This window comes from Saccopteryx leptura, chromosome 3, assembly GCF_036850995.1.
Source record: "Saccopteryx leptura isolate mSacLep1 chromosome 3, mSacLep1_pri_phased_curated, whole genome shotgun sequence".
Lineage (NCBI taxonomy): Eukaryota > Metazoa > Chordata > Mammalia > Chiroptera > Emballonuridae > Saccopteryx > Saccopteryx leptura.
In genome coordinates, this window is record NC_089505.1 from 284,838,943 (window position 1) to 284,865,253 (window position 26,311).

General features: G+C 50.7%; 1 protein-coding gene across 2 annotated transcripts in view; it reads left to right on the forward strand.

Annotated features, from left to right (window-relative positions):
• The window catches only part of GALNT14 (polypeptide N-acetylgalactosaminyltransferase 14), a 218,650-nt gene that overhangs the window by 105,201 nt on the left and 87,138 nt on the right, over positions 1-26,311 (forward strand). For both annotated transcript variants that reach the window (XM_066378574.1, XM_066378576.1), the window contains exon 2: positions 24,862-25,031. In XM_066378574.1, coding sequence (XP_066234671.1) covers positions 24,862-25,031 — 170 coding nt within the window. The remainder of the gene's footprint in view (positions 1-24,861; positions 25,032-26,311) is intronic.

Sequence of the window (26,311 nt, forward strand, 5' to 3'; positions counted from 1 at the left end):
GTCTCAACTCTGCTATTGTAATGGGAGAGCAGCCACAGTGTGTAAACGGGTGGATGTGACCCTATTTCTGTAAAACATTTTATCAGGACAGGTGGCCAACTGGATGTGACCCACAGGTGAGAGAGAGGACCCCAGACCTCCTCCAAAGCTACCTGTTACCTCGATGTCCTTTTGTGATCACAGCTTCACATGGCCACCCGTGTCCCTCCCTTACCTGCAAACTGGCCTGTTCATGCAGTGCTTGCTGGTTTTCCCAGCTCTTGTGTGAATCTCTCAGCACCAGGATGGGCCTTTGTGCCCCTGCTTTCCCTCCAGGCCCATTGGCAGGTGATTAAGAGCCCAGCTCTACATTTCTGACAGCAGTGGCTGGCAGAAGGGACACATGGCTGAGATAAGCGAATGTGTGCTGGGGAAGGGGACTGGCCACGTGGGACGTAGGTTTCATTCCTGGAGAGGAGTAATAAGCATGTAATTGGCTTTTCAGAAATGTGCAGGCTGCTGGCAAGCCTATTTCTCCCGCACACCACGCTCCCTAGAGCGGCTGAGCCTGCCTTCCCCTGAGCGGGGATGTGCAGATGAATTCTGGATCAGCAGGTGGGAGCCGCCTGTCCCAAACGACCACTCTAAGCTCTATGATGTGTGGGAGCCAGGAGTCAGATAAGGACAAGACGGAGGTAGGTTGTTCCCACCAACAACACAATTCCCCACCCAAGGGAGCAGAAGAGGTGGGTCTGGGAGGGCCAATCCTAGACCCAGCGTGATTGTTGAGGGGTAGAGAATTGAGTAGGTTCCCAGGGTGCCAGGAGCCGTTGGCCTGGAGATGAATCTGGAGTTTCTTGAACTCCAGGCAGGTGGGAACTTCCTGTCCCCAGCTTTATGCTGCCCAGAGAAGGTGCTCTGACCATCCTTGAGGAGCTGCTGGAAGTCCTCTGTTTCTTTCTAAGCCTTGTCTGTTTCCATTTATAAAGGGGCACCACTGATGCAAATGAAGGTACTAAACCATCGCCATGTTTTTGGTAGAATACTTATAGAAAAATCAGCTTTCACTTTAGGTTCACTCTTGGTTCATTCCCCTTTTAATGAACACAATTAAAATGTACGGTTTTATAGATGGAGTCTATTTTCATGGCCCAGATAATGATCCAACACTGCCTTGCTGTGTCCTAGCAGCAAAACTCATCTATCTAACATTGTGTTCCCACATGCCTTATCAATGAGCACTTGTCTGTTCAGCGAAGATAACTGTTTGTAGGGTAGGCTCTTGGTCCTGCTCTAGTACAATCCTGTACTGAAATTCTGGCACAATAATTACCTCTTAAATTTGTAGAGTGTTTTTTAGGGTGTCAAGGAACTTTTACATGCATATTTTTACTTAATTCCCCGAACAACCCTGTGACCTAGGCAAGCTAGGTATCATGATTCCCATTTATAGAGGGGAAAGTGGAGGCTCCAAAGCAGGCATCCCCAAACTACGGCCCGCGGGCCGCATGCGGCCCCCTGAGGCCATTTATCCAGCCCCCTGCCGCACTTCCGGAAGGGGCACCTCTTTCATTGGTGGTCAGTGAGAAGAGCATTGTATGTGGTGGCCCTCCAACAGTCTGAGGGACAGTGAACTGGCCCCCTGTGTAAAAAGTTTGGGGACCCCTGCTCCAAAGCATGGTCTTTTGAGGTCATATATGGAGTAAGTATGGAGATGGAGCTAGACTCCAGTACTCTTTCCTCTGCTCCACACTGCCATTCTCACAAGGGTCCTGGTTCCAGTCTGTCGCTGGGCGCCAGTCTCTGCAAAGGAAGCAATAGATACATACCTCTGCGTGGGACCCTTGCATCCCCTGAGCCTGCCCCGCCTGAACCCTCATGTCCTTTCAATGTTAACTACAGGGTTCTGCTGCAGGATTGAGTTGCATGGCTGTGTGCTGTGTACCCCATGGCTTGCTGCCTCGACCAGGCCCTGCAGGGCTAGACTCTGTAAGTGAGTGGCCGTTAAACATGTGAATGAATGACTGACCAGGGACTCACACAAATGAGTGTGATGGCCAGTTAGGTGTCAGACACGAGGCTCTGTAATTCCAGAAGGAGGGGTTCCTTACAACTGGAAATTAATGCCAAACCCATGTCTATGCATTCTCAACCCAAGTCAGCTTCTAAATTACGACTACACCATTTAGTGTTGACACAGAGTTGCAGCCTGTCAGAATTGTCCACGTCAGGGTGTGAGAGCATCCACCTTCTCTGAGAGGATCGGGCCGTCGGGCTCTCACCCCGTCCAGTGTGGGTGGAGGCGCTCGGGGCAGTGATGAGGACACCTGTATCTGAGGCGTCTCTGCCTTCTACCAGCCTGTGGCCGTGGGGACACGACTTCATCTCCTCTCCTTCATGGAGTTGTGTCGGGGGTTATATGAGATGATGCCCAATAAAACATTAAGCATGGTATTGCAGCTGCCTGCTCGCTGTCACCAGCCCATGTCACACGGTCATTCACTCATTTAATGGCCACTCGCTGAGGATCTGTCTGCCTCGCAGGGCCTGGGCCAGGCAGTGGGCCTCAGAGCCTGCAGGCCACACTGAGAGCCCATGAGGTCACTAGGGCTCCCCGCTGAGTAAAACTACATGCATTGTCACCATCCCTAGCATCACGCTGGCACATCCCAAATTATCTACACAAGAGTTTCCTTCCTATTTACCCTGTTCATCTTTAGAAGCCCTCACTGTTCCAGATGTCATCTCCCTCAAATATATATATTTTTAAAAAGAGCCCACCCCCCTCTTTTTTTTTTTTATCAAGAATGAACACTATGTGGTTGGTATGTGTGGTAGTTAATTTCTCCCAAGTCCTTCAAAGCGGGCACTCCCTCACCCTGGAGACGGCGGCCTCCTTTCCGACGGCAGAGGCAGGCCTGCTGGAGGTAGAGCTGCGAGCTGCTGGTCCCCCGCCCCCCCCCCCCCCTCTCGCTGCTGGTTCCCCCCTCTCACCACCTGCTCTCCAAGGCTGCCTTCCTTTCAGACATCTCCAGGCCCCCTTTCTTCTCTGGAAAATTGCACCTCCTGCGACTCGGAAGCCGCTGAATGGCTGGCCCTGACCTTCTCGGGAAATGAGTGGAGTGCGGCCCCCAAGGCCAAGGGCCTGCAGGAGGGTAATTTACCCTTGTCATTGTCACTGCAGACGCCCTTATTACTCACACGGACGGCTCACCCTTGTTTAACAACATATTAAACCATTAGTCTCCATGCCAGTGGGTTCACTCAGTTCACAGTGGCAAAAGCTGATCATTAAATTCCCTTTTCCCTGCTTAATCTCTTTTAAATTGGTTGCCTTTTAATTTCATCAAGTGCCCTCTTTCTCAGCCACTCCGTCCTGCCCGTTGCAGCGGCACGGGCATATTCCTAGCCGAGAGGAGCTGGCTTGCGGGGTCCCCCCTGCGCGGTCTCTGTGGGTTGGCAAGGTCATGGGGTCAGAGGCTAAACGGGGTCCTCTCCCTGCAGAGGGGGCCCCTCTGAGCATCATGGAAGGGCCATTGGCTTTGCTCCCGCCTCAGTCACCTCGGACTCAGTACCCACGCTGGGAGATTCCAGTCTCTAAACACTTCGCTTCATCATTCTGCCCAAAAACCAGGGTTCCCTGCAGGTAAAAATTAAAATCCTGTGTTTTCTCAGCAGGAAACGGAAATGTTTATAAAAATGGATGCTGTGTTGTGTGTATTACTTACAGGAAATTCAAATGTCATTAAGTGTGTAGTAGGAGAATTCAGATTGCTAGGGCCGTCAGATTGAGAATTCAGATTGTAGGCCGACTCAGTGGGCAGGGAAGCGAGGTGGGAGGGGATGCTGAGGGCCCGGTGTCACTCCTGGCGGGTGGAGGAGAAGTCCCAGCTTCAAGGTACTAGGGGTCAGGTCTTCCTGGCTGAGCACCATGGGGATGGAGGAAAGATTAGACTCTGCAGGAACACGTGGAGAAGGAATTGATACTTGAAACAGAAACAGCACTAACAGGATGACCGTGGGGCCAGACAGACTGGGGTTCAGGTTAGAAGTCGGTCATAGCTAGCTCTGAGGGTTTGGCTCACCCGTGATATGGTCATCACTTAGTCACATTGCAGGGGTGCCAAGAGGAGTCAGTGAGTGATGAGAACCATGCACCTAGCACCGAGCCTGGCACACGGTAGTGATGACAGTGTCCTGTCCTTCCAGGCTGTGCCTCAGCAATGCTCTGATGGGCTGGTGGCTTTTAGACGTGTAGACTTTTTTAGGACCAGTGGACCAGTAGTCTTATACCCCCCACCTTACCCCCTTTGACATAAACAGTTCCCTTGGTACAAAACAGTGTTATGGGGAGACCTCACTGATAGATCGGATGTTGTGTAAGCCTTCAAATGGCACTAGCTGAGGCTCTGTGGCAGCAGACATGAGCACATACCCGGAATGTGTGTTCACTGGGAAGGATGAATCGCTGCCTTTTCCATTATGGAAAGTCCAGTGTAATCCACTTTCCTCCAGCGGACGGTGCTGTTTGTGGCTCAACTTGGTCTCTGTTGTTGGCAGGTTGGCACATGGCAAAGCGCAAGGGCTGGGCCAGATTTGGTGAAAGTGAGGCCGTGCCCCGGTCATAAATGACAAGGTGGAAGAGGGACCTGGGCCCCTGTTGTGCAGCCTTCTTGTGCTTTCTGGATGTACTCAGCCCAGTTCTGGATGCTCCAGTTCCATTTTGTGATGGCTTGCTCCCAGGCCTGCTCAACCCTAAGACTTGATAGGTCTAACACTTTTCAGTTCATTGTGAATAGTTCTGGCTATATCCTTGCCATGGATGTTAGATTTTTTTTAATGAGAAGTGGGGAGGCAGGGATACAGGCTCCCACATGTACCCCAACCGGGATCCACTCAGCAAGCCCCCTACAGGGAGATACTCTGCCCATCTGGAGTTGCTGCTCTATTGCTTGGCATCTGAGCTCTTTTAGCACCTGAGGTGAAGCCATGGAGCCATCCTCAGCACCCAGGGCTGCACTAACCATTCGAGCCATGGTGGGAGGGGAGGAAGGAGTGAAAGAAAGAGAAAGGAGTGGGGGAAGGGTAGAGAAGCAGATGGGCACCTCTCCTGTGTGCCCTGACTGGGAATCAAACCTGGGACTTCTACATGCTGGGCTGACACTCTACCACTGAGCCAACCAGCCAGGGCCCATTTCTTTTATTTAAATGCTCTTCTTTTACTTGAAATCTCAGGGTTAGGAAGTGTGTGTGTGTGTGTGTGTGTGTGTGTGTGTGTGTGTGTGTGTGTGAATGTGAATGTTCTGTCTCTCCCAGGCCCCAGGAGCATGCCCTGGTATAGAGTTCTCTGCCTCCGATGGCATATGTAACCTTGCTACACAACCCTATACTGCAGCCTACTGTTAGCTAAACTACAGTGTAAAACCCTGCCAGTGTTTCCATAAATGTCCCTTGTCTTTTTGGGGATCCAATTCAGTTGTTATGTCTCCTTCGTCTTTTCCAGTCTGACAGTTTGTCTTTCCTTGTCTTTCATGACCTTGACACTTTGAAGAGTATTAGTCAGTTATTTTGCAGAGTGGCTCTCAATTGGGTTTGTCTGATATTTTCTCCTGATCAGATTGAGGCCATTGGCTTTTGGCAGGAATGCTGTAGGAGTGATGCTGAGCCCTTCGGTACAGCAGTTCAAGGAATACCTGATATCGACATGCCTTATTACTGTGGCGCTTAACCCAATCACTTGGCTTAGGTGGTGCCTACCATGTTTCTCCATTGTAAAATTATCATATTTTTTCCCCCTTTGGGATTAATAAAAATCTTGGAGAAATGTACTTTGAAACTATGCAAATATCCTATTTCTTCTCAACCTCTGGTTTTCCAGTTTTAAGATAGATGAGTATATTTTTTAGGCCCTTTGTAGCCCCTTTTAATGAAGTAGAGTTGACTTCTGTCTGCACAAGAGTGGAATTTGGGGTGCAGGCCTCAGCTCCTAGGCAGCTAACTCTCAGCGCTCACTGAGGGAGGTGACACTCCTTCAAGGCTATTGAACTTGGTCCTGTCACAGGCTGCAGAGCCTTAGCTCTTTCCTGCTTCTTCTCCCGTCCCTTCCCCTGCTGATGCACTGGCAGTCTCGGGGTTCCTCTGCCTTTCTCCCCGTTGCCTTTGGTTTGCTTGTGAAACTGATTGGGGCCACAAAGACTTCCTGTGGGGGCTGAAACCGGCTCAGAACGCTGCACTCCACACGTAGGGTGGACCCACAGCACTCAGGGAGCTCCCACCCTCTGAGTGGGTGCCGGGTCTAGAACTCAGCTTCCTGGCCAATGTGTGCAGTGTTCCCTGTGGTGCTCAGTCCCTCCAGGCCGGTCCTGTAGAGATGCCTCCAGGCTGACAGGAGGAGGTGCCCTCTAGCAAGTAAGCTGGAGCCACACCACTTGTCACCCTGCTTCTCTCTGTGACAAAGTCTTGCTTCCCATTGAGTCTTCAGCTCTTCTACCCCAGGCCTGAGGGAAGGGGGCAGCTCTCTGCTTGGTTAGAAATGGGGGGCCCCATGCCTCTCTGGGGGAACGGCTTCTCCCCGCTCTGATTGAGCACTGGGACAAGGACCTGTGAGAGCCTGGAATCTTTCGTGAGCTATCCAGGCCCAGAGGGGTGGTTGCTCCTTTGCCTTTTTGGGGGGGAGAGGAAGAGGGACTTATTTGGGATGCCCACTTCCATTCTCATTTTCATCCTCATTTTTGGTCCCTGTCACCTGTTAACAAACAGTTACTATGAGCAAGTCACAACTTTTTACATATGTTTTCATTTAATCCTTAAACCCTGTGAGATAGGCAGGATTCTCCCCATTTTACAGGTAAGGGGACTGAGGCTCAAATAGGCTAAATAGCTTACTCCAGGTCACATAAATAGTAAGTTTTATGACTATTGCTATAGCTGTTTAGTTTTGATTTCATAATTAAATATATAAATCCAGTGCTCTACTGGTTCTTATGCTCTATTCCTGGGTTTTCAGGACAAACCATCTCTTCACTGGCTGAATGTTCTCTAGTAGGTGCTTCAGACTGGGCTCAGACATGCAGTAATCCCCAATTCTCCCACGATGAGAATGTCATTCCCTAGCTTTTCACACTTGAACAACAGCCCACAGGTTAGGTGCTCTCGGTTGCACTTGAGTTAGCCTCTGTGAGCTGCTTCCTCATTGTCATTTGACAATGAACATTGCTACGGGGAAGTTTGAGGTCAGCAAACCTTTTCTTCTTTGAGTTGGCTTGGTAGTTCTGCCTGGATGCTTGATGATTTCTGTCTTGATGTTCCAAATTCAGTACCTAAACCAGGAAATGTCTTTGTGTCAATTGTTCTATATCCATTTTTCATGGAGCTCAGCACACGCTTTTTTTTTTTTTTTCATTTTTCCGAAGCTGGAAACGGGGAAGCAGTCAGACAGACTCCAGCATGCGCCCGACCGGGATCCACCCGGCATGCCCACCAGGGGGCGATGCTCTGCCCATCTGGGGCATCGCTCTGTTGTGTCCAGAGCCATTCTAGCGCCTGAGGCAGAGGCCACAGAGCCATCCCCAGCACCCAGGCCATCTTTGCTCCAATGGAGCCTCGCTGCGGGAGGGGAAGAGAGAGACAGAGAGGAAGGAGAGGGGGAGGGGTGGAGAAGCAAATGGGCACCTCTCCTGTGTGCCCTGGCCGGGAATTGAACCCCGGGACTCCTGCACACCAGGCTGACGCTCGACTGCTGAGCCAACCGGCCAGGGCCAGCACACGCTTTTGATGTGCAGATTTAGTTCTTTATTCATTTCAGGAGCTTTTTTTTTTTTAAGGGGAGTAGCGTTTTATGTGTTCCACTTGTGTCTCTGCCTCAGCTTCACCAGTTCTCAGTGTTAGGTCACCTTTGCTGTTCCTACATGTTTTTTTCCTCTCCTCCAGTTGCTCTAATGACTTAAGCCTTTCTCCTCTGCAGTCACAGTAACTGGGCCAAGGACCCACTGCTGCGTGGCAGCCCAGACTGGAACCCTGGAGTCGGTGTCACTAAGTAGCTTTTCTCCCGTGTCTGCTCTGCGTCTTGGAGTGTCGGCATGTGCTCACTGGTTCTGTCAAGGTGTTTTGTGACTCTCAACTTTCTAAACCTTTGTTTCATTTCTTTGCTTTCTTTTCCAGCTGATTTTTTGGCTCTTGTTTTATTAAACTTACGTTCTTCACTTGTTCTATAACAGTCTATATTTTCTTCCAGACTGGGAAGTCTAAGTGTGTGCACGATGGTGCTTTTAATACTTTTTTCATCCTACGCTCCATTTCTTTGTTTTTGTTTTCTTGTTTCTTCCCCCCAGTGACATGTGTACATCACTGCTGTGCGGCTTGTTCTCATCTTGCCTGACCTACTGACCCTGACTAAGGGCAAGTCAGTTCCTGACACCTTTTCCTGCCTGTCTGGGCTTGTTTGTTTCTTCTGGAAGGTGTTGTGTGGGGGCTGTGTTCTGTCCACTGGCTGCAGCCTGAGAGCCTTGGCCAGGGTGCGGGTGGCAGGGAGAGCTGGCCAGGCTTCAGCGGGATAGCCAGCCTCTCTGTGAGAGGGCAGGATTCAGAGGATAATGCGCACACCCACCTCCAAGGTGTACACAGTGTAGGGAAGAAGGCCCAATAGACAGGTCATTACAGTAAGTGCTATGACACAAGAGGAAGGGACACTTTTAGTTTGCAGGGAGCAGGTTTCTTTCACCTCACTTCCAGTACTGATGGTGGCCGTGTGAGGTCCCAGTGTGTGGGGAGCAGAATGGACCCGGATGAGTATACAAGCCCAGTGAAGAAGTTGCAGGCCACAGTAAGGAACTTGGCCTTAATTTTGTCAGTGGGATCTGACTGGATCAACTCACTCACTCCAGCAGCAGAATGAAAAATTAAATACAGACCTAAAGTCTTAAGTCCCCAGAGCGTGTCTGTTGGTCAGCTCTGTCAAGGGGCCAAGGAAATCTCTTTCATGTTTAGAGCTGGGGTACTAGGGGTATAGCAGTTCCTGACAGAGGCTGGCACCCCGCTCTTCTGTATCCCTGCCCCATCTTTAACACCCTCGGCTTCTGGGGGCAGCAGCCGGAGAACACCCAGCCTTTTCTCCCAGCGGTATTTCTTCGTGGGCCTCTGGAGGTGTTTCTGAGGGTCATCCAGAGGGCAGCCATGGCCGGGGACTGTATGTCTGTATTATATATCTCAAGTTGTCTTTTTTCAGCACAGCTCAGAGCAGGAACCAATTATGGGGTCCCTCTCTACGGTATGCCTATTACTTTACTCAGCATGGGATGGCCAGAGGCTGGCAGAGCTGGGGAACCAGCTTTGTCCCCCTAAAGGGCAGCTGGGAGGGGAGGAAGAACAGCATTGATTTCTTCCCTGCCAGACAGGTCTGCCCATGTGAGCTCATCTTTTCTGGGAGGTACCTGCTCCTCTATACCCGAGCTAGCAGTCAGGTGCTTCCTGGGCTTCAGGGTGGCCGTAGGTTTTTGATAGTATAAGCAGAAATTTACATTTATTTCTGTAAAGACATGTCTCTGGGGGAAAGGGCCATGGCTTCCACCACACTGGAAAGGGGGCCCTGTTTCCTCAAAATAGTTGAGAATGCCTGCTCTATCTAACCCCTGCATTTCATAGGTGGGGAAAGTGACCAGAGACCTGGTGAGCAGAAGTGATTTACCCAAAGATACAAGGTGGTGGCAGAGGCAAATCTAAAAGCCAGGTCTCCTGGGTCCTCCAAGGACTCCTCGCTGCCTCACTGTGAGATCATCTCCTGCCTCAGGGATACATGATGTTGTCTTTATTTTACTTGCAGACTTGCAACTGCTCTTTATTGAGTGCTTGGTGTGTGCACAGTATTTAGAGCCTTACTTACATTAGCCCATTAGTTCATAAAACAGTATCATGAGTTTATTTTTTAAATTTTATTTATCGATTTATTTTAGAAAGAGAGGGAGGAAAGGAGAGAGAGAGGGATCAATTTGCTGTTCCATTTATTTATGCATTCACTGAATGATTCTTGCATGTGCCCTGACCGGGGATCAGACCTGCCACCTTGGCATATCGTGATGGTGCTCTCTAACCAACTGAGCTACGCTGCCAGGGCCAACAATATCATGATTTCACAGAATAGGCAGCTGTGAGGTGAAATCACTTGCCCAAGGTCACGGAGACAGTGACGGGAGGAGACAGAGAGCAAACTCGGCTCCTTTGGGCATGCATCCCACCCATCCCATCCTCCCTCTGTTTTGACTCTCGTCTCAGTCTGGTCCGCCTTGAAAGGCCCACATCAAGACTGCTTTGTTCCTGAGCTGTTTCCATCTTCTCTAGTTCGATGGAGCCACTGCAAGTTCTCTGTAGGCAGATGGTCCTGGTTAAACCCACAGCCCTGCTGCCTCCTTGATGGCTGCCTTTCTCCTCCAGCCTCAGCTTGGATGTGACGTGGGGATAGTCATGTCCAGATCCAGGGGCAATTCAGTGCATTAAATGAGATCATTAATGTCCATTGAACCATTTATTCAACAGATGTTGTATTTGAGAATCTACAGTGTGCCAGGTACCGTGCCAGTGATACTGCTGGTGAGTGAAACAGACACAGTCCCTGTTTTCAAGAACAAGGAAGAGGCAGACATGCACTGTTAAGTATTCAAAGTTCCCGGCTTAGGCTGTGACTACCACATTCTACGAAGGAGATGTTCAAAGTTCTAGGAGGGTATAAGGAGGGGCTTGGTTCAGCCTAAAGATTCATGGAAGGCTTCTCTGAAGACAAAACACCCCTTTGTCTGAGGACGGACGGATGCGTAGGAGTTGACCAGAGGAAGAATATTCCAGGAAGACAGCAAAGCAGGCATGGCGCCTGGAAATGGCGTGTTTGTGGGCTGGGCCACCATAACAAAACCCCGCAGACTGGGTGGCGTACATAACAGACATTTATTTTCTTGAAATTCTGGAGGCCTGAAGTCCAAGATCAAAGTGCTGGCAGCCTTGGTTTCTCTGGAGGCCTCTCTCTGTGGCTTGTAGAGGCCAGTCTCCTCGCTGTGCCCTCACGTGGCCTCTTCTCTGTGCAAGGGCACCCTGGGTGTCTCCACCTCTTTTTATAGGGACGCCAGTCATATAGGATTAGGGCTTCACCCTGGTGGCCTCATTTTAACAATCACCTCTTTGAAGGTTTTATCTCCAATACAGTTGCATGGATTAGGGCACACCTGTATGACCTTGTTTAACCTTAATTACCTATTCAAAGTACAGTTACATTCTGAGGTACTAGAAATTTCAACAGATGAATCTTGGGGGCGGGGCACAATGACACAATTCATCCTGTAACAGATGGAAAAGAGCTTTTTTTGTTTTGCAAGCTGAAGAGAGGCCAGGGTGGCTAGAGCATGGTGAACAGAGGGAGAGTGGGATGCGGCCAGAGAGTGGGCAGGGCCTGGAGGGCCGTGGCCCAGTGAGGACAGTGTTCTGAGTCCTCAGAACAGGAGAGCCGCAAGTGGGTTTTTGATCCAGAATGGGAGAGAAAGGACTGGGTGTCATTTTATAAAGATGATTCTGGAAGATGGAGTTTTTGGGCTTATGGCAGTCTGTGTTCCATAAAGGGGTCAGTGGTGGTGGCATGGTTGTAGAGACGGGTGTGGGTGAAAGGGAGGTGATACGTTTTGGAGGTAGAATGGCCAGGATATAGTGATGGTTAGATATGAGTGTGGAGGTTCAGGTGACCAGGGCAGAGATGCTGGTGACAGAGATAGAGTGTCAAGAACGACTCAGCTTCCTGGTTGAGCAGCTGCACGGATGGTGGTGCTACTCCTCACTTGACAAACTGGAGGAGGCACCGTTGTGATGGAGAAAGATCAAGAGTTCCGTCTGGAACCTGCTCGGGGTGAGAGGCTTGTGAGACACCCAAGTGGGATGTCAGGTAGGCATATGTTTAATATAGATGTGGAATACACGGAAAGAGGCCTGGGCTGGAAAGATCTGTCGGGCATCATCCACCTGTAGAGATTTTCAAGACACAGAATTGGAGGATGTCACCGCTGGTGAGCGTGTCATGAGAAGAGAGGAGGGCCGGGGTTAAATCCCACATTCAGAAGCCAAGGAGGAGCCCAGGAGCAAGGAGATGGGAAAAGGGCCAAAGAGTGAGGGAAGGCCCAAGAGAGAAGGCCGGGGGAAGCCAAGCCCAGGAGCACTTGAGGGGCTCCACCACCGGGGGCAGTGTTGCTCAGAAGTCAGGGAGGATGAATGCACCAAATCGAGTGCCCATCAATGTGGGATCCTTTTCGTTGCCACTCTCTCTTTCTGAAATTGTTCTCTTACTTCTGAGGATGGCCTTTTCCCTCCGATTATAGTAAGAAGTCAAGGAATAATGGATTAATGAATGAATGCTGGCAGCAAGTGAATGAAGAAGGCTATGACAAGGGCGGCTGTTAACTGTGGGTCTCCGAGGTGGGCTGTAACTTCCCTTATCTCCCCGCCTGCAGCCTAGGCATTGATTTTGTTCAAGGGCCAGAGTGGGTGCAAGTTTCCTGGGCTGCGTAGACTCCTGTCTGGCAGAGGGCCCTCTGGGGAGCCACTTCTCATGCTTGCCGGGCGTCCTGGCCTGAGAAGGTCCCCTTGGCTGCCCGTGCAGGTTGCAGCCTTTCCCAGCAGGCTGCCCAAGTCCCTGTTGCCTTTCCTCCTGAGCGGAGTTGCCTGCACTGTAATCACACAATTATGATGCCATTAAAATGTCACATTTGGAGAAATCCATATAAACAAAGCATTAACAACTGCTTGAAAATTGTAGTCTTTACCACTAATGACCTACTTTCTCTACACAGCGCCCTCCCGGTGCCCCCCCACTCGGCTGTCTCTTTCTCCAGTCTCGCTTCAGAGACAGACCAGAAGGCGCAGCCGTCTCTGCTGCCCAAATAGCCTCAATGTTTAATATGTTTGGAAAGGTTCCTTGATGGCGCCAAAGACATGAGGCCCCACACTGAGCACTTCGTGAATGAGGTGAGAGGATGCTATACTCAGGCCGATCTGAGACCCTGCTGATGGAAGGGCCCCCAGAGAGAATCTGGTTCTTGGGAAACTGAAGAAAGATGGTGGTGTTGAAAACTCTGAGGGGGTGGATTCACGCCCTTGGCTTTGACTGCCTTCTTTGGGAACGAGATCGAACCTGGTCACTCTTACAGCATAACGCATTGCGGAAGAAAGGGCCCTGCCCAGGGGCTGTGGGCTGGAGAGCTGGGGATCCCCCCTGCGGTGAGTGGAGGGTGAGATTGTAGGTGCACGTCAGTGGGCAGAGAGGCCAGGGGCAATAGTGTTTCCGATCGTTTTCACCTCATTTCCCAGCATAATGCTCTGGAAGAGTTCTTTGTCATCAGAATCTAATGTTAATGCCCTTAAGATAACTGAGTATTGAAAGGAATCTTGCAGTGAATGGTCCTATACAGTAAAACACAAATCAAAACAGCTCTGGCGAAGTGATGAATCTCTTTCCAATGGATCTCATTTGCACATCTGGATTCCTGTACAGTCCTGGCTGGATGATAGGGAGAGCATGTCTAATTGCGAGGTAGCCGAGAGAAGGCCACCATGGATAGAAAGAAATTGAATTGAATTTGAGTGTAGGCGACATGTGAAATATCATTTTGGCACCCTACATGCCTATAACAATTCAGGATTAAGCTAAAGAAGAGATCGTGTCACAGGGGCTTAATGAATGGACAAGAATGGCCAGTGACAAGCATGTCATTTGGGGAGCAACTATTGGTGGTTCCTAAGGTGGGGGAAATGCCCCATGGGTCTTATTCCCATAGTAAGTGCGCTATAAACCCCTTTTATAGAGTTGGGCAAGATGCCCTGGACATTTCCTGCTATGCTGTAAAGATGGTTAGGATTTAGGACAGGATCATAAGGATTTCTCCCAGTTTTTTGGTCCACTGCCATTGTCACTTGTGGTATTGCCCACAGCACTTAATTTGGCATTGGCTGAGGTGGGCATCCCACCCCCCGGCCAGATTCAGCAGGCAGGACATCAGGTATTGTGGGTCTGCTTTTAACATAACAAGAGCCCCTTTCATGAAAAGCCAGCCAGCAGCCCCCACGGAATCCTGTGAGATAAAGTCATTTCAAAGTGACTCGCTCCCACCCACACCTACATGCTCAGCAGCTGACCTAGTTTTGAGGGAACTAGAGGGCATCTGGATGTCACCTTATTTACTGAGCAGATAGAAAATGCACTAAGCTCTGGGCTCTCACTGCACACAGCGTCTGGGGAGATCTCATAGGAGAGTGGGGGATGAATTCTTCTCAGCCAAGAGCTTGAGGCTCCTTACTAATGTGACCTTAGGTGAGGGAACGACAGGGCTCAGGGAACACTTGACTCGGAAACTCTCTTTGTAGCCACATCCAGTTTAGCACCTCTCGCTGTGTGTGGATTTGGGAAGGTGTTTCCAGGCTACCCTTAGCAGAAGGTGTACAACCAGCTTCCGGCCGGCGCCTCCCCTCTCCTCCTCCCTTCGTCCTTCTCTGGGAGGGTGCTGGATTGGGAAATCTCATTTCACAAATGACCCTCTGCCATTGTAGGTCCTAGTCAGGGACATGACAGAGCCCCACTTCCTGGGTTCCATCCCAGCACCTCCACTCACTAGCTATGTGACCTTGTTGAGTCCCTTTAGCTCCTCAGACCTCAGTTTGCCTTTCAGTAAAATAGAGTTCATAAGTAGCACCTGCTACAGGTTTGTTCTCAGGATTGAATGAGTGACGTTTCTAGGACAGAGCCTGGCACAAAGTAAACTCTACAAAACTATTAGCTGTGGTTGTTCTGAGTTGTTGTCCAGTGTGAGAAATGGTCACCCCTTAGCCTCCCACAGCCATCTCCATCTGGACTTCTCCACGGTCATCATTGCCTGAGTAGCACCCAGAGGGAGATTTGGACAAGCCGCAAACCTTGCTAAACACATTCCTTATGAGTGTAGCTGCAAGACTGGCCATTGCAGCCCTTGGAAGCCAAGCCCCAGGAAGCCTCGTAAGGACCTTCCTGGCTGATGTCATTGGAGGAGAAGGGCTAGTGAGACTTGATGTCCAGGCTCCTTGGCTAGATGGGAGGTTTGGGGTCTCAGCAGGTTCAGGCTTCTTGCCCCACTTCTGAGATCTCCAGGTCTCTCCCCTGAATTGCCCAGCGCAGCTTCTGGCCCCACCTCCACATACAGAAAGAGGGGTTAGCACAGAGGCAAAGCTTAATTTCTAGCCTCCTAAGCTGGTGATCATCTTGTGTATTCTGCTTCATAAAGCAGTTTTCTTGTCATATCATTTGCATGGCATTGTGCTCATACCCATGTTGGATATGGAGCTTTTGGATCAAAAAGTCCTGCCAAGTCCCAGGAAACATCGGTGTTGATAATGACTCATTGCTTTCATCGCAGCTGGACACTGGGTGCTGCATCTAGTCGCCCGTGGGTGCTGTCAGAGACCCCATTTCTGTCACCAGGAAGGAAGATGCTAAACAAATTGGCTTGACTGTAAATTGCATTTTCTCTCCGTTAGCATTCAGTCCCCCGAAGACATAACGGTAACCACAGCAGTGTTAACGATAATAATACGTTACATGTGCGTTATGTTTTGCCAAGCAATTTTTCATGTCTTATCACATTTCTGAGATCTCGTGCTGTAAAACTGTGTGGGATGGAGAGGAATGCTGTCCTCAGGACGGAGGAAGAAACCGACCACGCGAAGCTGAAGGGACCTGCGGAGCAGAGCTGGGCTCGGGGCGGGACTGTTAGTCTCCAGTTCTCTTATGGCCTGGATGGGGCTGTGGAGAATGACAGGACCTCCTAGCGGTGTACTTCCCCTTCTCTGCTCATCTCCACCTTCCCCACAGAAGCACTGGTAGCTACATTTCTTCCAGGTGAAATTGGCTTGAAATGTACAAGGGGCTCCTCCACAAGAGGAAAGAAGTCACAAAAGCATAATAACACTCAGGGTGGGCACTTTTCCTTTTATGTCATTTCCCTCTCCTTTGTCTCTCTTTACCTTTGTCCTTTAAATTTATTACTGTACCTGGGGTCCCGATTTGGTGGCCCTGCAGACCAGATTCAGCCCATGGGCATATTTTGTTTCTCCCGAAGGGAGGTTTAAAGCAGTGTAACCAGGCAGCTGCTAGGCAGTACCTACAGGGTACTCGCTTACATTCTGCTTCTCAGTGACCCTGGAGGCATGTTCATTTGTGACCCCTGCTAGATATCTTGGCTCAGCAGGACCCCTGGAAAATTGCTTGCCTCCATAGCAATTCCTGAGGCTAAAGAGCTTTCTGATGATGCCTGAAGATATTTCCCGGCTTTAACCAGGCAAAGGAGGAGAGAGGGAGCCCGCTTCTGTCACTGAGAAATCAAAATCTTGTTTTTAGGGTTTTTTTTCCTGCTCCCTTTAGAAGTGGCTTCTGACTTTGAGGTCCCATCTTGGTCCTGCTGGAGGCCACCCCGGCCATGTTGTTGGGCCACCCCAGAAGGATTAGGCCTCCCTTTCTCTTGCACCCTTGCCCTGGCAGATGCCACAATATCACCCTTATAGGCCCACCGTCAGTCTGATGAGGTGACCCTGCACCCAAGGCAGCTCACCTGTCCACCCCAGGGACCACACGTCTCGGCGTTCAGCTTCGTCCAGCTGGAGGCCTCCCTTCCTGAGACCACTTCTGGTCCTCGTCCTAAGCCCAGGCCCTTTCTTTGGTCTCTCCCAGGCACTGTTGCCATCTCTCGATGCATGCCGTCCTCTAGTGTCAGCAAACCCACCCTCCTGTGCCACCATGCAGTCCGCCACATCCTCTTCCTCCTGAGCCTCATGTGGGTACCTGGCTCCCTCCCTCCTTGAACTCCCGTCCTCTAGGTCCCAGAGCTGGAAGGGCAGATGCTTCTCGTGGTCCAGTGGCCAGCTCCAGGCTTTGAACTCAGAGAAGAGGATGCAAAAATAAGTGGTGTGGGTGGGGCCAGCTCTAAGTCCTCACGCCCACCAGCAACTGGGAGGTGCTCCTCAGGCAAGCAACAAGCGACTTGAGATGCCTGTCTCCTTAGGGAAGCTCTGGGTTTAGCCTTTGGTGGTGGGATTTTTAGGGCTTTGGAGAGGAAGGGAGTGGGCACATTACCGCGAGTGCTCACACACCCTGGCACGTGCGGAGGAGCCAGCCTTCATCCCCCGGCACGCTGACCTACACTTCGCTGGCACCTCCTTCTTGTGCCAGTAAGGAAGCAAATTAATCTCCACATACAGTCCAAATGGTGTGAGTTTCTTTATTTCTATTCCAGAAACAAAGGCTGGGCTTCTGTCCATTTTGTTAATCACATTATATTTCTCAACTGAAATTTTCAGACAGTTATAATCATCAGAACTTTCCTTCTTCCAGAAAGCCTGGAGCACCTTCGAAAGCTGTGTTTGCATGTGGTGTTGGGATAGAGGGGGTGAGCGTGGCTATCAGGGCAGTGGCGGGGAGGCTAGAGCTGGGTGGTGGTGGCTCTTGTCAGAGACTAAACGAGACTGAAACCAGATGGAGAAAGAAGCCGGCAGCCTAGAGGGCTCTCACCGTGGTGTCCAGGGTCCAGGCCGTCAGACCCTCCAGGGACTCAGGAAAGCCACAGTGGGCGTCTCCCAGCAAATCCATTTTCTAGGCACGTGGCTTTTGAGGAGGAGGGGGTGGTGAGATGGGAAGTGGGGAAAAGAGATAGAAGGAGGTAGAACAGAAGTGGAAACTCAGCCCTCCTGATTACGTGCTACCTCATTTGATCTGAGAAATGGCCCCTCCCCCCCCATTATATGTCTATTTCATCTATCAAACTCCTTAAGGAGTGACTTCCATGTAATTAATACTAACCGTTAAACTACAGCATTGAAGAAGCAATTGCCTAATTCTGAGGAAAATTTAAATTTATTAGCAGCACCCGAGATAAAATGAATACTAAAGAGAAGGCGAGAAAACCCTGCAGAAGATAAATAGAAAGCCAAGTGGGATATTGACTTGATCCTTCTCCAGTGCAGGGTAATTTGGCTCCTAAAGTGAGTTAGATCATAATAAATTAAATTTAGATTTCTGCACATCAGTTAAATAACTCCCAAGACAGAATTCCAGTGAGAGGAAGAGGTGATAATACACGGTGAAAATATTAAAATGAAGATCTTATCTAATAATCCGTAATTGATGTGCTGTCCCCGGATGAGGGAAAAAGGATTTTTCCAGCTCTTTCCTTTGTCATGAGCTCAGGTGATGGAAGGGCTGGCTTGCCCCCTCCTTCTTTGTGTTTGTCTCGCATGCTGAGGGCGTCTGTTATCAGCAGTCATTTTCCCAGACCATTCACTCTAGGGGGGGGGGGGCATGGAACAGGGGTTATGCTGTCCTCTTCACTCTTTTGACTGGCCCTGGGAAAAATAAGGCCCAGCATGGGGAAAACCTGGCCCTGTGGATGAGGGAACTGTCTAGTGATTTGGAAGGAGCACAAAGTTTGAAGGCAAAAGTCCTGGGCTAGAGCCTCAGTCGCAGACTCACTACCTATGTGATTTCAAGCAAGCTCCTTGGCTTCCTAGAACCTGTTTTCACAACAGTGAAATGTAAGCTATATAACTGGCCTGCCTCCTTTGTATAATACAAATGAGATATTTCAGTGAGATCCTTTGCAGATTATAAACATTTACCCTTGACCAGTTTGGTATGGACTTTCCACCGCCAATAGACTTTTTTTGTTTCTAAAAGTTACGCTGGTTCTTTTTCACAGAACTTTCGTTCTTTGCTTATTTTCTGTTCTGTATTTTAACCATTTCATCTACAGGTCTGCTTTATTATGTGTCTGTATTTCCTGTATCTGAGGTCCATAAAAGACCAAAATATATTGTTTCTAGTTTCCGCTGACTCTCCCTTCCAGTGACTTGTTTCCTTGTGTGTCTGATCATTTTTATTGTGATTTCATCTTTTGGTGAGCTTTGTAGGAATCCTGGGGGCCTAAATTGGAGATGCTTTTCTCCACATAGGATTTACATACGCTTCTGCTGGGAGCCCTCGAATCAATGACCAGGGACCATTTTGTCCCCTTTTTTGTCCTTAATTATGGAAGACCTCAGGTTCAGTTTTCCCACCTTTTGAGGGCCAAGATTCACCTCCTCAATGACCTTTCCCCTCAGGGCAACCTCACATATCTTGTCTTACCATTCACTGTCACGGCCTTGATTTCATACCCTGTGTGCCTCCCTGGCTTCATCCCTCCTCTTACATTGAAGATTTTCCTTCTAGAAAACCCAGAAATGTATTTAAAACACACACACACATTTGTTGTCATTTATGCAGAATCTGGTTGTAGTTTAGCATGAGTTCCCCAGAGTGTCTGGTCGCCACAGTGCTAGAAGCAGAAGCAGAAGCGCAGCGGGTGAAGAGCAGGGCCGCTTGGAGAGGTTTCGGGGAAGCTGGGGGCTGTGGGCCCACGTGGGTCAGAACGCCAGTTCTGCACAGCTGGCTGAGAAACCGGGTCTGCGGGCTTTGGGACAGATAGTTTATCCTCCTGTGCCTCCGTTTCCTTGTTTGGAAACGGGGAATACAATTTTCTATTGCATGTTAGGTCTGTGAGAGTTAGAAACAGTTTGAAGCCCCCCTGACTCACTGCTTCCCTCCGAGTTCTGACGAGGGGAGGCGTGGTGGTGAATTCTGTGTGCCCCATAAGTGGCAGCCCTTGTCACGGGCACAGCATGTTCACACAACAGCTCCCGTCTAGGAAACCTGGGTATTCCAGTTGGACTCCAAGGCTTCCCAGGGTGGTTGACTTCAGTTGCTCTAGTTCTCCTTGACCCTTTGGTGTCTGTTTTGCACTTTTCTGTGTCGTTTTCCCCAAGTTGTAAGTCTCAGCTGGTGGTTCCAGAGGCCAGAAGGCCCAGGAGACACAATAGTGATCACTAAATATTTGAAAAGTCTGAGAAAGATTAGACTTGTATCAAATAGCCCCAGGGATGAAACCAGGCCCCAAAGGCAGAGATACCAGGAAACAGATTCTGGTTCAGTATTAGAAGGGGACTTCTGGAAGCTGCAGTCCTTTGATGCTTGGAGTGGGCTACTTGGGACCTCTGTGTCCCTGGCTGGACCCAGGAGGCATGTCCACTGGACAATGGACTGTTATGCTGGAGTTTCAAACACTGAATGGATAGGTGAATTATATCATCTTTAAATAATATCTTGTGTAATTTTTTTCCCAATTAAGACCTTCTCCTGAGTGTTAGCCTAGCACATCCCCACCTTCCTGCGGGAATGTGGCTGCAGACTCTTCTTGGCCTGGCTGCCCGGAGAAGCCTGCTGCTGGAGAAAAACTGCCCAGAGAAGGGAGTGAAGATACAGGTGTGGTGAGGGTGATACAGACATCCTTTGAGGGGGGATGATCCCTGAGCAAAGAGGGAACTTGACTAAGAAAAATGATGGGAAACAAATAGACAATCTTTGAAGATGACCCAAGAAAATGGTAGTGAGGCCATGATAAAGCAGTGCCGTGCACCTCATGGTTGAGAGCATGGGAGCTGGAGCCAGGCTCCCTGGGTTCGAATCCTGGCTCTAGTGCAGTGGACCCCAACCTTTTTTGGGCCACGGACCGGTTTAATGTCAGAAAATATTTTCACGGACCAGCCTTTAGGGTGGGATGGATAAATGTATCACGTGACCGAGACAAGCGTCAAGAGTGAGTCTTAGATGGATGTAACAGGGAATCTGGTCATTTTAAAAAAATAAAACATTGTTCATACTTAAATATAAATAAAACAAATAATGTAAGTTATTTATTCTTTCTCTGCAGACCGGTACCAAATGGCCCACGGACCGGTACCGGTCCGCAGCCCAGGGGTTGGGGATCACTGCTCTAGCACATACTTCCTCTGTGACACTGGGCAAGTTACTCCATCTCTCTATGCCTCGGTCAGTTTCCCCATGTATAAAATGGGGATGGTTATCGACATTTATTTTTGTGGGGGTCACATGTAAATATTTATGACACACGATAGGTACCCCCCACCCCCAAGGTGTGAGCTGTTTTGTTATTGGGCAAGTTTGAGAAGGTTTATTCACGATCCACACAGTTCAGAAGAGGTTAGAAGCCTTACGGAGAGATGGAGATGTTCTCATTTTAAAGGTGAAAAAGGAGAGAATTAGGACAATAAGACAGAACTAGTAGTACCAAGCTGGGGAAAGGAGGGAGTGGGAAATAGTGGAAAACAGAGGCAGCTTCAAAACTGAACAGACGGGAAGCCTTACACTCGTGTTTCCTGAGCCAAATATCAGCTTGAAGCCAGAGAGAGAGGAAACGGGCTGGGAAAGGATGGAGGGAAGGGAATTCAAGATTCCTCGTGGAAGCATGGTGGGAGGACAGAATCTAAGCCACTTAACAGATGTGCTTTTTAGCTTTCGTTTTAGCTGCCAAATTATTTAATCACCAGTCTTGGCCAGGGGTTTGGCTGACTTAAGCAGATATTTTCCATTTAAATGATTGTTTTTTTTTGTTTGTGGTGTCATTCTTATCGTTTGACACACTGACACTCCTGATAGAATAAATTCTGGTTGGAAAGTTAAGTGGAGGCTTGCTCGAGGGGTCGTGGGTGGTAGCAAGGGCCGCCCAGGAGAGGGCACCGTCCTGGGGTGGGGCCCTGCAGGGGTGCCCAAGCATGTGTGTTCTTGTTTCCAGAAGGAGTTTCATTCTCGGGCTGGGAAGGTCTGGGAAGGTGTAAGTGCCTGTGCAGTTGCTTTCCTGGAGCGTCACCAGAGCCCGGAAGTGAGTAGTAGGTACAACGTACTGCACTCCGGACCCCCAGATGCTGGTCGTGGGGACTTGAGTTGTGGAGCTTGGAAACCAACCCCCCATGAGTACTGGAAGTATCTGGGAAGTGGGAGTCTGTGACGGTTCAGAAATCCTGAGAGGCTCCCAGCCAGCTGACTTGGGGGACAAGCAAGAAACGAACAGCTAACCCTTCCCTGGGCATGTCCCCACTCCACCCCTCATGCGTGGGGGGTGGGGGAGTGTTCTCTTTCCACTCACCCTCAGCAGAGGGGACGCCCCTTGTTTCTGTCCATGGGAAGACAGAGCAGACCGTGGCCTTGGGAGGCTCTGGGGAGATTCGACCAGCCGTCCCTTCACTTTCTAGCTGTCAAGTTTGGGCAAGCCCCTGTAACCTGACCCCTCCCTGTACAAACGGGGTTGTGTGCGGACTCTGTGACAGTTGTGCAAGCTGCTTTGTAAAACAGAAACTACCATTCAAATGTAGTACTATTATTTAGTCACAGATTCACTATTATTTAATGCGTCCAGATACCGTGAGAGGAAAACCAAGCTCTCAGTGCAGTGTGTCTGTCCCCTTCCGTGGTTGATCTCAGAGCAGAAGAGTGTGGACCAGCTCCGTGCAGGTGACCATCTGCAGGAGCAGTCCCCTCTAAGGACAGTCTCGTCTTTGCTGTTAGGTTATTTCTCTCGCCATACGCCTGCTGCTTCGGCTCTGGGCTCTCTAGCAGCCAGAGTCCCACTGAGTTCTCATGGCACCATCTCCAAGGAGACAGATCCTGCCCAGGATGCTTAACTGCCCCTCGGGTGGTGATTGCCAAGCCGAGCAGATGACCTAGCCTCATGCCCCCTTGGCCCTGCGCCTGGTCTAGTGGGAACAGAGAGTAGGGGACGAGGCCAAGAGGCTGGCTGCCCGCCCTCCCCATGGGGGCCTGCCTCTCCACCTGCTTCTCCGGCTGAGTCTGGAGCCGTCCATCTGGCCCCAGCAGGGCCCCAGTTCCGGCTGCCCTTCCCACCAAGTGAGTTCACCGAGGTCACTAACCTCCTGTGGTAGCTCCCTTCCCCCCACTCCACCCTACAGATGTGGCCAGAGACATTTGCTCTCTGACCTGCTTCATACAGGCCCGGCTGCGTCCCAGAATTTCCTTTCACTCACGTTCTCTTTGCAGCCCCACTCTGGCCTGCCCATTCCTGAGCTGGCCTGGCCCTGTGCAGACTTCCTCTGCCGGGCCTTCCTTCCCTTTATCTGGATTTTCGCTACACATTTGTTCCCCTCCTCACCTCCCCTTAAGCTGATGCCCGCTCAGCCCTCAAGCTCTAACTCACTGGTCAGTTCTTCTGGAAGGCCTTCCCGTTTCCCTGCGCCTGTTAGGGGTGTTAGAGGTGTCTCTCTGCAGCCCTGCAGCCCCTTGAGGGCGGGGCCTCCCCTCTCTGCCTCTCCCCTCCGCAGCACAGGGCACTGTGGGGCTCACAGCGTATTGAGAGGCTCGCAATGACCTAACTTGGGAGCGGGTGTCCAGGGCCCCGAGGCCCACCCTGGAAAGTGGGAGGTCAGGTCGCCAAGCACAGGTGACAGCTGTCAGGCACAGGCTCAGGAGTTTCATAACTGCCCCCCCACCAGCTCCCCCTGTGTAGTAACACTACTGGCACTACTATCTCAGGACATTAATAAAGTCAATTATTGGATAAAAATCACTGGTTCCTAAAGCTTCATCTTGTGCTATTAGCTGGAGAACGCTGTTTTAAAGGAGATAACAAGAGAGAAAGAGGGATCAATTACCAGATAAGATCGAGCGGCGCCCGAGGTGCAGGTGCGCACGGCAAGCGGCCCCTCACCTGCCGCCCGTGGGCCTGCCCTGGCCCTCCCGCCAGGCTCCCCACATGGAGAAGGGCGTCCTGGGCCGCGATGGGCTGGGTGGTCCCCGGGCAGCTTTGGATATTTGCACGGCAAGGAGGATCAGTGGCACGTGTATGAACGTCTCCTCCTCTGGGAGGATGCCAGCCCTGGGGGCCCAGGCCCCTCAATTCCAGGTCAGACCCTGGTCACTAGGATCTTTTCAGAGATGCAGTGTTATTCCAGCTGTGATGAGCCTGAAAAGTGTGAGCGTGGTCGGATATAGACGAGCTCTCACCCCAGGAGACGAGCTCTCACCCCAGGTGACGGTGGTCATCAAGGAAGACATCCAGCTGCCGAGGCCCTGAAGCCCACATCTCCCGCTGGCTGTGCAGGAAGGCCCTGTTGGCTGTGGAGCTGGCGTGGATGGGGCGGGTGAGGCGGCCTGGGCTCTGGTAGGCTTCCCTCCAACCCCTTGTATGAATACCCTCTCCTCCTCCACTGTGCAAACTCACTGGAGGGCATAGGAGAATGAGCTGTGCTTTGGGCTGTGCCACCATCCTTCTGGGCGACCTCAGACAAGCCGGTCACCTTTGCGAAACCTTGATTCCTGACTCAGCGCAGAGGGTTTGGGGGAAGATGAGGTGAGATCACGAAGAAGAAAGCACCTTACAAAGTACTGTCTCCCCAAGTGGCGAGGGTTCTGACTTGCTCCCCCATTGATGCTTCTTAAAAGTAATCACAGGTTCCTGGGTCGGAAGAAGACAGGAACACACGGTGTCCGTCCTGTGGGTAGCACACCATTTTAGATGGACTACGTACTTGTCGTCATTGCCTTCCTAAGGGAATGATGGTCATTATGAACCTACTGTGTGCCAGCGATTTCAGTCACACATTCTCAAACTACCTGGGAGAGGTGGCCTCGAGTCAGGATACTAAAACCCACTTCCTAACTGTGGGATGTTGAGCAAGGTACTTAGCGAGCTGAGCCTGTTTCCTTGTCTGCATAATGAGAATATGGCTCTATGTGAAAAACACACAGAATCGTGTCCCGGGCCTAGCTCAGCGCCTGGCGTAGCATACTCAGTACACGGCCGCTGCTGTGATGGTGGTTCTGCTTATTTTTGTTGCTGATGGTTTTATTCATGTCCTGCCACTGGCCCCGTCCTGGAGCTAAGCCTTGCCAGAACAAGCCTGGTCTCAGTGGTTGGGCCCTGACAGACAGACGGACAGAGGGGCCGGTAGAGGGCCGGGAACCATTCTCACAGCCTTCCCGTTCATGTCGCACAGACTCTGGATGCTGACTGGGACGACCCGTGGGACCAGTTTGATGAGCGGCGGTATCTGAATGCCAAAAAGTGGCGCGTGGGTGACGACCCCTATAAGCTGTACGCTTTCAACCAGCGGGAGAGCGAGCGGATCTCCAGCAATCGGGCCGTCCCGGACACTCGCCACCTGAGGTACTTCCTCCTTCTTTGTTCTCTGTCCTTCTCCCTGCAGTCGTGACTCATCGACAGCAGGCTTGATCTGTGCAGTGCCCAGTGCCAAGGACTGGGGCCAGCCAACCATTTGTTGCCAGTTGGTTGCTAGAGGGTTTACGCTGCAGTAATTCACACTGTCTGTGCTGTTCATTGTTCTGAGCCACCCCGTGGAGAGGGTGGGAGGCCCCTGTCACCAGCAGCAGGGACTGGAAGTCCCCTACAGCCAGTGACCCAGGAGACTGACTATACTTAGAACCCCCTGCTGCTGGCCTGAAAGCTTCTTAAAGTCAATTCCCAGCACTGATCCTTGCCCTCAGCATATGATAGAATTTTATTTAAACATTAAGCTATTTTATTTCCCTGAGCAGAGATTACATAATAGGAGAACAGGGAAGAGAGGAGACAGAATGCCGAGAGGCCTCACCGGGTCTCAGTTTGGTGGTGACTCTCTTGTTCTGAGTCCTGATGCCGGGCCCTCCGGGGGGACAGAGAGATGCCTGCTGGCCAGGAAAGGAGCTGCTGCGTCTGGTGGGGGCTGTCAGGGAGGCGCCCCCCCCCCCGTACTCTCCCCTACAGCAGGGAGGCTTGAGTAATTCGCTGAGTAAGCAGGTACACAGGGCTACGCCAAGCAGGATGAAGTTTTCATCCTATTCTATGATCTGAGAGGCAGAAATGAATGAACTTTACAAAGGTCAGACGTCGGTGGTGGTTGTGGATGAAGAACTGAGCCTGACCCCAAAGATCCGAGTTTCCCTAGTCCAGTCGTGGGCTCTGCAACTAACCCAGTAAGTTCCATCTGTTCAGTAAGTGTGATGTGCTGGGCTCACAGCATGAGGGGAAGAGAGGATTTAGATGAAATCCAGACACCCCTTGGGAAGACAAAAAGAAAAAGTGTACCAGCCATATGTCTGCCTCAGGGAACTAACCTTGCTCTGTGGAAGCCAAGATGGTGTTACTCAGAGTATTTCAGATTGATAGATCGTAATCTGAAAGAGCAGGAAGGAAAGAAGACAGGTGATTGGGGATGAGGGCAAGCACATGGGACCAAGCAGTCATGGCAGGGGTATTGAGCACCTACTGTGTGCAGAGCCCCAAGCTAGCACCGTGAAAGGCCACCAACTGGATCAGCCATCTCCAGGCTGACCTGGTGCCCACATCATTCTTGTGGCGATGGTGGGAGTACCATCGACTGCCAGCAAAGCCTGGTGTTCTACCCTCAGATGGGGCCCATTGTGGAGTAACCTTCTGTCTGTAGGGCC